Source organism: Maylandia zebra, linkage group LG23, assembly GCF_041146795.1.
Source record: "Maylandia zebra isolate NMK-2024a linkage group LG23, Mzebra_GT3a, whole genome shotgun sequence".
Classification (NCBI taxonomy): Eukaryota; Metazoa; Chordata; class Actinopteri; order Cichliformes; family Cichlidae; genus Maylandia; species Maylandia zebra.
Window position 1 is genome coordinate 40,419,941 of NC_135188.1, and position 13,997 is coordinate 40,433,937.

A 13,997-nucleotide genomic window follows, 5' to 3' on the forward strand; every position below is an offset into this window, starting at 1 on the left:
CCTCACGTACATAACGTCTTTGAGCCTCATATTTAAAAATAAACTCAAAAGCTATAAATTACAAATTCATCACTTTGAATCAACTTCTGATATTTTGTTTTCTTTATTTGTGCGTGAAGTAACAAGAGAACAAGAATTCTTCACTCATTAAATTTAAGTCTCTGAAAATGGCTGCACAGTTAATGCAGATTTACTGTAAGACCCTGAATCTGAAAGTCTGCACACCAATCACATCTTGGATCGCTTGATTTAAAATCCAGTGCGGTGGTGCACTGAGACAACACTGCAACAGCACTCTCTTTGTCCAACATGTCATGGACCTAATTGTATGCATGTCCTGTGTAGTCTGTATAGACAGATGAGTAACAAGTGTAAAACACAAGGGCAGGTCATCTTGTTATAATGCAATGTTCTTCATGGTTTTTATACATACATATATCTGACACACATCAGTCATCTAAGCATTGCAGAAGACCAGTGACACCAGCAAAAGCCATGGCCACCTCATACAGGAGAAACTTGTAGAAAATGACAAAAAGCCGTTTTTCATCTGATCTCCAAGGTGCCCAAATTCTAGCTATTTAAGAATCTCTGGGATCCACCAGAACAAGCCTGAACCATTTAATGCACAGGACCCAAAGGAGTCTATCGTGTGTTTGTGCCCTGAGAGACGGATTATATACCATCAATCCATAAAAAACAAGCTATAAGATTGGGATGAAATGGAGTGAAATACATATTTGATCCTCTACAACCCAGCCAGAATTCTGGCTCCCACCGATGGGCATCTAGATTACAATCAATCAGCCAGTCAATTACAGATTCTCCTGATCTCAACTCCTTATGTGTACATCTGTCCACAGAAGACCATCAGCAAGAAGATTGGTGATAAATGCAGGTGTGATTATTCAGAAATGTAAAATCAGTCGCCCTCAGTCTGGTGCTCCATCCAAAATAATCATGAGAAAGGTGGTGGGTTAGCCCAAAACTACACAGAGCTACAGTAATCAAATGATTGGTTCCCCTGTAGAGTTAGGAAGGTGATGCTAGTGTTGTACCTTAACTTTGGAATCATATTTTGACCATTTTTGTATATGTAATATGCTTCAATATTAAATATGCAGCAAAAAAACAGCCAAATTATGAAGTTTCTTGAATTTAAATGAGAAAATATGAAGATGTAATCAGTGTAAAGGGTGAAATGACTTTTAATTTTCAGTACTCAGCAGTTTTTAATGCACAGCCCTGCAGCCAGCCAGCCTCATAAACTACTCTCCATTATCCCCCATAATCCAGCATTTCTAATAATACATACAATGCTCTTTCCCTTAAAGCTGAACCTAATAGAACTGCGTGAGTTCTCTATGTGTTTTACTAATATGCCTCCTGGAATCAGCTGAATATGACTGATTGATAATATCCACCGGTACAGTTTGTATATCCGATTATCCAGCAGCCGCTCCAGCTTGAGCATTACCGATCTTTATAGCTAAGACTGTTACTAATTACATTCACCTGCTAGCTGATTTGAAAAAAGAGCAAATGACTTTCCACGCTTTGCTCCTGATTGATTGCCATTTCTAACGTGATGTCGTGGATATGGAGAGCCAAATTTGTGCTCATTCAGCCCTCCGTACCTGTGCTCTGTCAATATTCATCAGGCTTTACAGCTGTGGAGAAACTCATTCTCCACACGTGCTCTTCCGCTCTTTGATGAACAGCCTCTAATTCATACATGGAGGGAAGATGATGGTTTTGCAAACACTTTCACACAGGGATATTCACACCTCAGCTGCTTGAAATTCAGAAACCCGAAAAACAACAGCAGATGTACAAATGCACACTTACATGTAGGAGCCATATGGAGAAAGTGTTTGTTTTTGTTCCGCCGGCTGACCGAAAACTGCAGTTTGAATACTTTCAGCTACGGCGCGATCCGAAAATGTATACACAGAGTCAGATCGTCAGGTAGTGCAGGCTTTCATTTTCTGCAGGCGAGTCAAGACACTGAGCATGGGAGGCTTATACTCTTTGATTCAGATTTAAGTGGGTTGTTTTTTTTTTTTTGTTTTTTTTTAAAGTGGATCTCTAAAATCGTCTGTACTTTAGAGAAGAAAGTGTGTGTGTGTGTGTGTGTGTGTGTGTGTGTGTGTGTGTGTGGGGGGGGGGGGGGGGGGGGTATATATATATGTGTGTGTGAGAGAGAGATGATTGGGTTACCATACTACTGTCAGGATGCTGTGCACTCCTTCTGAATTATGCATCTCTCGTTCAAAGAAAGAATGAAGAATAGCGTGAGAGAGAGAAAACGGAGAAGAGGGGGCAGTCGTAAGATAAATGACAACAGCACAAAAGCATCTCAATAGACTGGTACCACACACACACATGTGTACACACACACACACACACACACACACACACGCTCACACAGCAGTGCTAGACAGCGATGAGAGAGGAGAAGAAAAATGGGTTGATTAGTACCAGCGGATGGAAAGGGGAAGTGTGTATGTTTGTTTGTGAGGTTTTTGTGTGCATGTGTTGGTGACGCTTATGTAAAGGTTAGTTGTATCCACATGCAGTAGCCTTTGACTAAAGCAAGGTGGCACTGTTGATCCTCTAACTGTGAAGTAGTGTGTCTCAGATTGTGTCTGCACATAGTCTAAGAGGTGTGTGTGTGTGTGTGTGTGTGTGTATACATATATACGTATACGTGTATGTGTGTGTGTGTGTGTGTGTATTTTTCAATGATGCCATTATGAAGTGTGTGAGCTTCTCTGCGAGTGTGTCTCTGTGCGTATCATACTATCCTCTTCCCTGTCTGTTCCATAAAGCACTTGCTGCATTTGGCTAATTAATTTTTAGCACGTACATAAATTATTTAAAACACCCAACTGGTCCATCTGTGAGTTGCAACATGTAAAAATATCAGCAGGATAATTTCATATCCCGGCTGTTTAAAAATTCAGCAGTGATAAATAGGATGCACGCAGTCGTCGGCGTTAACATACAGCTTGAGTCAAAGAAATGTCAGTCATAGTAATAGTCGTGATTTTTAAGTGTATTGATTCCCAATGAAGAAATCCTGTTTGTTTTGATCTCACATGTCAGGGAGGCCAAAGGTTGGGCTTGGGCATTTTAGAAAAGCAAATGGAGTCATTGTCCAAGATCAGTACCTCAGAGGGTACCTCTGTAGAAGGAAGGTAGGTCAACTAATCTGGACACAAAAATACAATTTAATTAAACAACTGAGAACATGTTAAAGTTAACTAAATGATGACCAATAGGTATAGAAAGCCCAAAGTAGTATTAAAAAAAAAAAGTGTAAAAAAATAAAATAAAATCACAAACCAATAAAATCAATACATCCATCTGAATCTGGTCTTTAGCAGGTCTTAAAATAGTTTAAGTGCAACCTCAGATAAACAGCAATACATGTCATTATTTATTTAATTAACTACACCCTTATTCATTAAGAAGGTGAGTAGCTGGTGATCAAATGCACTGATTACTGATTACCAGCACACCCTGTGTAAAAGCAGAAGATTTGACGATTTGCTGTACAGAAATGTTTCAGCATGCTTTAACACAATACCAACGAGAACTAAAAAAATCTGTAATGATGTATAAGGTTACAAGGCTGTTTCTAAACAATTTGAAGTCGTCATACTACAATGAGAAAGAGGGAAAACATTCAAGATGGCTGCCACTTTTGAAGTTAAAATTGTGAAAATGTTTGAAGACAAACAAGTTTAGCCAACGTTAGCTAACAAATTGTTAGCTAAACAACCGTTAAACAGTTTGCTATCCCCAATGTTTAGTGACATTAAATGGATATGTAGAAGTGGATACATGCTTAAATTGTAATCTGATAGTTATAGATGCATGGAAACGGTTAGCTAACCAAAACTGGTACATTTTTAAGCTAAATGTAATCGCAAATCTTAACTATTAGGCTGAAATTAGGCCAGATCCGAACATATCTGAACACCAGAGGTGCTGTTTTTGACAAGGTTCTTGAGTGGACTGAACTGCGGGACTACGTCATATTTTATCAAGGTGGTGTTGAACCGTGGCCTGCTCCTAGCTAACAGCCATTTTAATGAAAAAACTGTCTTTGAGTTCTCATACAGGTAAAACCTGCTTTGCTATGAGTGCGCTTCCTGCAACTACAGTATTTTGTGTGTAGTGTAATAAACAATAGATAGACCTTACAAACATCAAAAGTATTTTAATACTGAAAAGCTCCTACTGACACTCACTTTGTTGTGTTTCTATTTTGTCATAATGACAGACATACCTTTTTCAAACAGCTGAAAGCAGAAAAATCACAGGTGCCTTAAGAATATGACAAAGTTGATTTGAAAGTTTTATGGAAAATCTTAACTTACAGTGTTAAAAACAAACAAAATGTGCGGGATCACAACCCTTTGAATTCTTAGAAATGCAATTTCTATTTTGGCGTAGTCATTTAAATCTATTCAAACACAGCAAAGAAAGAATATTAAAGATAAATAAGTGTATTTATTTTACTTTATTATATCTTATTGTGATGAAGGATGTGTGTGGGAGGATGTACGCTGCCTATCTTTAAATTTAAAAATCTGTGTGCTTTGTCTGCTGAAGGCTTCATATATGGCAACATCTTATAACTCTGTGCCCCAGGCAGTGTGTACATACACAGACACATTATTTATCTATATCCATGCTTCACACATGGTTTTATATATGGCTTTCATGTATTTCTTGGTAATCACTTTGGCCCTGCAACACACACACACACACACACACACACACACAAAGCCCGCCTGGTCACGTTGGATATACACACAGTGTTGTGATTTACAGATGATCATAACATGGCAGTATAGAGGACTTAGTTATTCGTATTTGTCATGAGTATCTGTGTGTGTTTGTTATGGAAATGAGACAGAGGGGTCACATTATTCAGCAGTAGTTGACATGCAGCCTCCCCAGGTCCATATCAATATCCCCCCACGGACGCAGCAGGAAAAATAAGGCAATTTGTTTCCTAGAATATTAATGACAGTCAGGAAGGACCGAGAGAAACTGATGTTAAGTAAACGCTCTCTGAACCATACAAGGTGTTGTTCTTCATCCTGGGGCAGAGAGGCCTCCAAGGGGAAGATGTTGGTATTGTAATTGAAGGACTGAATTTCAAATTGCTGTGCTTTGGAAAACTGAGCTTTTCCCAGGTTTATTTAAGTAGCATCCAACAATATTCATCTTTTCTATTCTACACCGTTTAAGGCCTGGATTACCCAAACAAAAAAACCCCACACACACAAATCCCACTGTGCTGAAATCAGGTTTTGTGCCACAGATGTTCACAGCTGTCCAAATGCAGTGGTGGTAAATGCATTTAGTTTCTGAACATGTTTTAAAAATGCATCAGCAGTTTGCTCTCTTAGAAACACATTGTTGTTCCATTAATAACAGATAATCCACCGATTTAACCAGTTTCTGTGAAACTGGGCAAAGACTGAAATATCTCCGATGATCCATTTGAAACACATTCGTTGTCCGAAGAAGATGACTCATGACTGGAATTTGACACGTTACAATAAAGTGTTTGTAAACTGTTTAACACATGATACTAGTATGATTTATGAATGCTTTTTAACTCCCTAGTTTCTTATCTAGAAACATTGTCTGTCCAAAAATGTTAAAATCTATAAACCACCTTTAAATAGAAATGGTTTTATTTGTCACTCGTTGTGTAATAGGGGACAGTTGTTGCTATTGGATGATCCAGACTTTGTGGCGTATGTAACCCTCTTAAACATTTGCCACCCCATCTTACGCTGATATTCACTTCATTTGGTGATAATGTGGTTTTAGTTGGCGCACTTTTGTGTTGCTGATGGCTACTTTGTTACAGGGATGTCAGAAGAATTGACACTGCCAAAATTCTAAAAATGAGATGTTACTTGTTTCTTTTTTCCTTTTTTTTTCCATTTAGTGCTGTAGGTACATACTGTAGGAAACTTATGTGATGAGACTGCAGTTGTTCCAGAGCTGACAGGGGCAACACCTACAAATGGCTATAAGCGCTACTGTACTTTTCACACAAAGGGAAGGAAAAACTTCCAATTTAGTGAAGCACCTAAAAGGCTAGCATCCAGATCTGAATGAATTATCCTTCTGATGTTACCCTAAAATTTCCATGACCATCTTGTTTGGGACAGCTGGTCTGAAATCAGTTTTATTACTTTAGCTAAAATGTTTTCTGTTATAGAAATGCTTAAGCTAAAGTCCCGTAACTAACATTATACCCTGTAGTAGGCTACTCAGCAGCCATCCTAATATTCAATTCAGTTTTATTCAACTAGTTCCAAGGTGCTTTATATTGTAGGGTAAAACCCTACAATGACACAGAGAAAATAAAGAAATCCACAACAATCATATGACAGTCCCGCTGAACAAGTGCAGTGGCAACAGTGGGAAGGAAAAACTCCCTTTTAACAGGCAGGAACCTACGGCAGATCCAACCAGTTGGGAAAATATTTCAGTTTCTGCCCTGTTGCTGCTTTTATTTGCCAAAATGACATTTTTATTAAACGTTTAGAAGGTTCTTAATAATGGATCTTTCATTACAATGGATGATGATTTTGATTTCATGTTGACCTTGGTATCAAGAATCGTGTAATTCTTTTGATCCTCGACTGCTAAATTTCTGGTATCAGCACATCCCTACAAATAGCAGAACCACACTGAGATTTCCTGGTCTCTGCTCACTGTGTACTTGGATTGTAATCAGCATGTTTGTATTCGTAATGTGAACTTGTTAGCATGCTACTGTTAGCATTTAGGTCTACTGAGGTGCACTATATCTTTAAACACATCAAGCAAAGGTACATTTATCTTAATTTTACTTAGGTGGTAGGAAATGCTGCTGTTCCAGGGTAACCAGAACAGGCTTGGTGTAACTGGCTCTTTATTGTGTATCCCTAAAGTGTTTTTAGGTCTTCTTGGGGTGGTCTGTTCTGCTCTGAATTCAAACTGTAGCTTGTCAGCAAATGACTTGACTTTCACCTTCGTCAGCACCCAACAACCATCACCTATAATGGCACCATGTTGGGATACGGCACCCTTTATGGACTTGTTCTAATTAGCTGTTAATTACATTTTTTATACATAGAACCAGTTTGTTTAGGAAAACTTTTTCTTTTTATATGTAAGAAGTTTTTTCTTAACTTAATAGGATTTTTCCTGCATGCAATGCAAAGGCATCTTGAGCAGATGCTACTTGATTGGATTGGGTCAAGTTAAAGGTTACGGCTTAGCGCTGAGCATCTCGTGATCAATGGAAAGTCATCGCCGAGACTGAAAAACAGTACTTCATTTTGTTGATACTTTGTGTTTGATTGAGTGATGAGCGGAAGCAGCGGGGCGGCCTTCATCAGCATCACTCCCCTGCCTGTGTCAGCCATAAAAAATTAACTCCTGAAAAGCAAATCATCATCATCCCTCCATACATTAAAAGAAGTTGTTCTTCAAAACAAATAAATCGTTCTCGAGGGGAGGTGTGTGTGTGTGTGTGTGTGTGTGTGTGTGTGTGTGTGTGTGTGTGTCACGTTATGCTTGGAGACTTCTTCTTTGATTGATGCTGTCAACGAGTTTGGAGAAAGAGACGGAGGCTCGGGAGAGTTGGAGATAAGCAGAGAAAGAGGAAAGAAGATAAAGAAGAGAGAAGGAGCTCGCGAAGCATCCATCAGCCAGCGCAATCAGATTGCTTTCCTGGCGATCTGTCTTTTCTTTTCCCTTCTTTGCATCTGCCAGCCGCTCAATCCCTCATCTCGCAGCTCACGCCAACGCTCATACGTATGCGCGCATGAATACAGTTGACGAATCTCCTTTGCATGGCGTTGGCCAGGTGTCATGAGGATATTGAATCACGGGAGGTTGAGGTGAGAGGCGGCGTCACAGTGTGATGGATGATGCATATCTCTCCGCCTACTCCGTGCGCATTGTTTACACACACACACACACACACACACACACACACACACACACACACACACACACACACACACACACACACACACACACACACACACACACACACACACACACACACACACGGTCTGTTTGGTTATTGTTGTTGTTGTTAATTGACACCCTAAACTCGTCTGTTGTTTTATTTCCTTCCCTCGTTCCATCGCGGTTATTGCTTTTCATTAAGTGGTCATTTCCCTTCGCCGCCGCCATCTAATGAGAGCGTCACGCCGCCACGCGCCCATTTATCAAACCAATCCGTGCAATAGCACGGATCGCAGCGGGCACACACAAACACGCGCTCGCTCCCCTATCTGCCATCATGTCCCTGTCTCAATTAGGATTGTTTGTCATTCTCCTGCCCTCCATCCCCTGTTCATTTGGCCGCCCCCGTCTCTTCCCGTCGTCTCATTGTGTCAGCCGTGTCATTGTGTTTGACAGCTTCTCATTCTCACGTCAGATCTCATTTGAGCGCTAATTTCATACGTGCACACCTCGCCCCGGGCCTCGCCGTGTGTCATGTCCCCCGAACTGGACAAAATGGCCGGTCAGAGTTTTTCTCCTTTGTTCACGAAATACAGAAGTCATCGTGTCGCTGCGGAGGCACCAGCCGGTGTGTTATGCACTGTAAGGGGTTCGAGAGTGAATGAGCTGTGAATCCAGCTCTGTTTGCTTTCCTCAGACACACACACACAGTCACACACGCATCTGCATACTTGGCAGAACGAAGCAGGTTGCATCCCCACTGCCGGCAAGATAAATCACATAAAAGCCTTCCTGTGATCACGGCACAGTGGAGATGCTATATAACCTGGCTGTGTGTTTCCAGCTTGTTCATATGCCAGGACTCATATTGTTTATCCTGTCACGCTTGTCTCAAGAAAAGCTTGTTTGTTTCAGATTTGTGTACATATCATGTTTAATATTTTCGAACATTTAGGATGCAGTTTTAACTTTTTTGTTTGTCTTCCAGCTGGTGGCAGTGTTTAACAAACCCCAGCATGTGAGGACGGAGAGCCCCCGAGAGAGCATGTCTAACAGCTCGTCCAGTGCTGCCCCAAGTCCAGAGCCCTTCACCTACTACCCCCACCTGCAGTACCAGGATGAAGACAGAGGAGAGATCGAAGTCAACGAGGCCGTCCTCAAAGCCAGTACGTCCCTACCTGCTGTGTAACTTTTTCGTGTGCACGTGTTAATTATGCAAGTTGAGCCTCAACTCGTGAAAATACACTTTTCCTGACACAGATGTAAGAGAAGAGTCTGCAAAAATCTCTTAAACACCTGAACAACCGAGGCTATACTCAATCAACACATTTTTTTGTGCATGTGAGAAGGGGTATCATGGTGATACAGCTGTGTGTGTAGGTGTGTGACTGCATGTGTGTGTGAGAGAGGGCGAGAGAATCAGAAAGTGCATTTCTGGAACAGATGCAAGCCGAACACAGAAACTTTTTGCCTGTAACTTGATGGCGTGTGAAAACAGATGCAGCGTTGACGCAACCTGCTCTCCTGGCGTCCTCACTTAGCGTTCTTTACTTAGTCTGAGCAAAGCGTAAGAACGAGAACCAACTGAGAGCCACCGAGGCAGCAATGCAGCATTAATTTAGAAAAACAAAAAACAACTGCTGAGGATTGAGTTGCATTTTAATTTTAAAAAAACACAATTGGAAAATGCCCATTTACACATCAGCCCTGTTGTTTTTGACACTGAAATTACACTTTGGGATTGGGAGGTCTGTTAAGGTACTTGACTGATAAATGTTATATCATTTTCCTATCGTCCCCTGTTGATTTTGGATATTATTCTGCTTCTAAAATAAGTGAAGTGCTTTGGGGGAAAAAATCCACATCTCACATTATTTAGTTTTGTATTCTGACCAAGTGAACCTGTTGCTGCTATAAGTTAGCCAAGCTATGGCAATGATACCAACTGACAAAGAAGATGTGAAGGTAAAGTCAAAATTAAGTCAATCCACAAGATGTCAAAGCTTGCAGTTCCTCTACTGGCCACTTGAGGCAGGCTCTAAAAGCGAGTCCATCCCTTCAGATTCATTACAAATAGGTTTAGCTTACCTAGTTTTCCCTTTGTGACATCTACACAAGGTTGGTTACTTACCTGATTAAACTTTATCAACTAGTGCATGCATAACAGAAGTTTTGGGTATATAAATGAGATGTTATTGTTGTGAAATAAAAATTATATGATGCTGTTATATGGTGTCTTAAGTACATAAATGCTAAAAACAACTCATCTTAGCAACTGCCTAGCAATAGGCTAGGCAACATAATAACAGCATATTATCTGATCTGGATAAGAACCTTCAGGGGCTTTCTTAGTGACAAGTAGTTTTAACTTTGTCTTAGTGCAACTAAACAGTGAACAAGACAATCCAAATGTATGTTTAGATTACACTTTGTGTTGAGCCTGTTTTTTTCCATCATTCATATTTAGTCCTGTTTAATATCATATTTAATTATGGATCCACCATGCTGATCAAGCTAACTTGGCAGTGCTAGGATTAGATGAGACTTCTCCAGCTGTACCCATGTGATCAAAGGTGGTCACATTTGGTTTAAAGAGGTAAAACATTAAGACAGTAGTCTACATACCAGTGCACAACTTCAGTATTATCTTTATATCCAGTCTGTCTTTTATACTTTTAATAACAACACTGTTTAGCATGTATGTTGTTTGATACAAGCTGCTTCACCATGCCTTGTATATATAAGTAAGTGATGACAAATACATGTTAAAAATGAGAAAAGCTGATCAAAGTTGACAGCTGATTTAATTTTTAAAATATTCAAATAATCAGAATGGTGCGAGTAGGAGGATGTGTGGTTACCATAGTGTGAATAAAGCTACTAGAGAATTTTAAATATGCATTGCAAATATACATGCCAACCTGCTGCACAGCTTCTTTTATATTTATTAGTCTCTGTTTTTGGTTTAGCTTTAGTCTTTAGACAGACTGGTTTAGCTCTGTGTGCGAGCAGAGAAGTTTAAATTCCTGTGGCCTTGAGTCACTTGTAGGACTTTTCCTCTGATCTGTCCTGGTCTTGTTATGTACTCCTTCTGTAGGAAATCAGACGGTGGGAATGGCTATGAAAAATGAGTCTTACCAAGGCTGTTAGAAGCTCGGTGACTCGATCAAGGGGGATTGATGCTGTTTGGTGCCGCTCATTCCACAGTCAATCTGATGCACTCATCAGTTTAATATGGAGGATGACAGATTACTATGTTTGTGAAGTGGAGCTGATATAAAAAGTAAACGTCCTTGCAGTAAGAAAATAAAGTATAGAAGTTACTGGGTCTACAGAGGGGAAACGGCATAAGAAGAGTATTCAGTCAGAAGCCTGAGGGAGCCTCTGGTGAAATATCTGCTCTGTCTGGGCTGTAGGCTGCTCCGGCTATAGATACATTTTACTGTAAATAATCGGAGCAGAATTTTTCCCTCATTCTTTTCCATTCCTGGGCCTTGGATTGATTAATTTTTGAGTGCCAAGTGACCAAGTGAAAGATGAAAAGCAAGATAAAAGAGCCTTGATGTGATTTAATAAGGGTCTGTCTAATCACTGGGTCACCCTGCAACCCCTTTCATTCTCCTCCCTCCATCTGTTAACCGTAGAGGAACAGTGTGATACCCCCACGCATACAACTGGCCTTTGCTAGCCCTCTCTGTGTGCCCACTTTCACCCATGCCCCATCATCTGCCTTCTCGCCTCTCGACCCACTCATTTTTTCCCTTTTCTGCTATTCAGCTTCAACCACCTGCCATCTAGCTCCACAGCCGAGGCCCTAGACCTTGACCCCCCTCACCCCCAGGAAATCTTTTCTCTCACCCTCCCATCCAACCCCGCTTTCCCTGTGTCTGCATGGCTTCCAGCTCTAACTAGATTAGCACTGTAGCCTGTTAGCATGCCCAGGGTCCAGCCAAGCATGAATGGACTAATTCCAGCCAACCCCCCCTCTCCAAACCCGATATGCCTATTCCACCCTGTCTTTAACCCAGTGGGACCTCTTCCTGCTCCCACCCCGCAACCTGCTCTCCAGCCCTGCTGAACCTTGACTAACTTAGTTATGATGTGACCCTGTGACGCCCCTCATAGGGAGCCAGACGCAATAAAGGACACTTTTGTCATCCGGACATGCACGCGCGCACACAATGACACAAAAGAATCTGCATGCAAGTTAACCAACCAATCGCACCCAAAGCGCCCATATATCTACTGCCGGGAAAGTCTTACGGGAGTGTGTCTGTGTGTGTTTGCTGTCCTTCTTGCTGTAACGAGTTTGGTTGTTAACCGGGTGTTACATCATATCTTGCTCTGGAGTAACATCATGTCTGGAGACAAGGACAAAGCGATGGGTTGTAAACAGTCAGACCTGATAGAGAGAGGTTTAATTCACAGGATCGCATAGGCTCAGGTTATGCAGCCTATGAAATACATGCTTGCGCAGGTTGTTAAAATTAGCCCTAGGAATCGATTGACCCATTTCTCTTATTTAAACCAGAACACAGAGATATCATAGACATACTGCAGGAATCAATATGAAGAATAGCAAATGAAGTGTCAAAAGTAATGTTGTTAATTGATTGTGCATCAGTGCTTAAAGTGCAAGCAAAGATTCAGGGTGGTTTTTAATGCTGCAGATTTATCAAAAGATAAAGAAATATAGGAGTAGGAAAGCGAGCATTGGTCTACAGTAATCTCATAAAAATAGAGGAACAGTGATGGCAGAAAATCTTTTCTTCTTATATAAAATAATAGAAAAAATAGGACTTACAAAGCCCATGAAAACCACTTTTCAAATGCACAATGGCAATAAAAGGCTATTCTGTTCTATTCTATTCTACTTTATGAAATAAGTATTTGCTATTCTAATTGGAGCCTGACAGATTGATGGGGCTGATATATTGGTTGATATTAGCTATTTGCCAATATTTTGGTGCTGTCATTTCTAATGGCTAATATATTAATATATTATAGTATAAAAATTGTATTGCATTGATTCAAGATGGTTCGGTCTGACATCCTGATCAGTGCAAAGTAAACAGAGTGAATTGACACAGGCTATAAAATTCATATGAGAAATAATGTTAATACCCTGAAATGAGAGGTGGGTGGCTGACTTCCCTCAGTTGTTGGGTGTGATTTGGGTAATTGGCATTCAGTCTCAGTGATTGAAACTGATCATTCAATGAGTCTATGCTAGGCTTTTTCTAAGCCTTTACCCTCTTTTTTTTATTTTTTATTTTGGTAAAATAAATCAAGCGTAGAATCGTAGAAGAGCTTCATATGGTTCAGCAGTGGTTACAGATGGCAGGATGGTCCCTTGATGGCGAGACAGAGAAGGAGAGAGAGCAGTGGGTTCAGACATTAGCAGCACCGGAGCCAGCAGCTATGGTCTTCCATCGTGCTAATGTCTACTTCTGGAGGGGAAAGGCCCTCCACCTCGACAGTGCAAATGCGCTTTGAGAATTTGTTTTGCTCTCCATTTTTCTCTGGCTTGGGAACATTGAGCTGGTCCTGCCGTTCATGCCCTCTCCTCAGACCCTCCCTGATGGCTGTAAATGGCTTTAATTCCTAAACAAGTAATGCAATACTTTTATTAAACCCCTTGAGTTAAAGCTGAACATTGTGCTTTTCACTTCACTCGTTTGATTTAAATCCACTGTGGTTGTTTTTGTCTAAAGGCTTCGAGACCTCACTGTGTGTAAACACTTTAACTCGATTATCTTAGTCAAACTACAAGTGAGAACATTAGCTGATAGCGGTGTTCCTGTCTCATGTACCGACCTTTCATCTTTCTATTATCCAAGAATGTTCATAGTTAACTGATGTAGAGAGCCTCACAGCTGTGGGATAATAACATGTATCATGCAGGCTACAACACATCCTAAAGCATTTACCAACAAGTCATTGAAACGAGAGTTAGTAGGAAAATTAAGTTACCCCAAACCATGTGAATGCTTTAA

General features: G+C 40.6%; 1 protein-coding gene across 2 annotated transcripts in view; it reads left to right on the plus strand.

Moving 5' to 3' along the window:
• Positions 1-13,997, plus strand: part of pard3ba (par-3 family cell polarity regulator beta a) — a 195,401-nt gene that overhangs the window by 27,286 nt on the left and 154,118 nt on the right. For both annotated transcript variants that reach the window (XM_004552659.3, XM_004552660.3), the window contains exon 3: positions 8,990-9,167. In XM_004552659.3, coding sequence (XP_004552716.3) covers positions 8,990-9,167 — 178 coding nt within the window. The remainder of the gene's footprint in view (positions 1-8,989; positions 9,168-13,997) is intronic.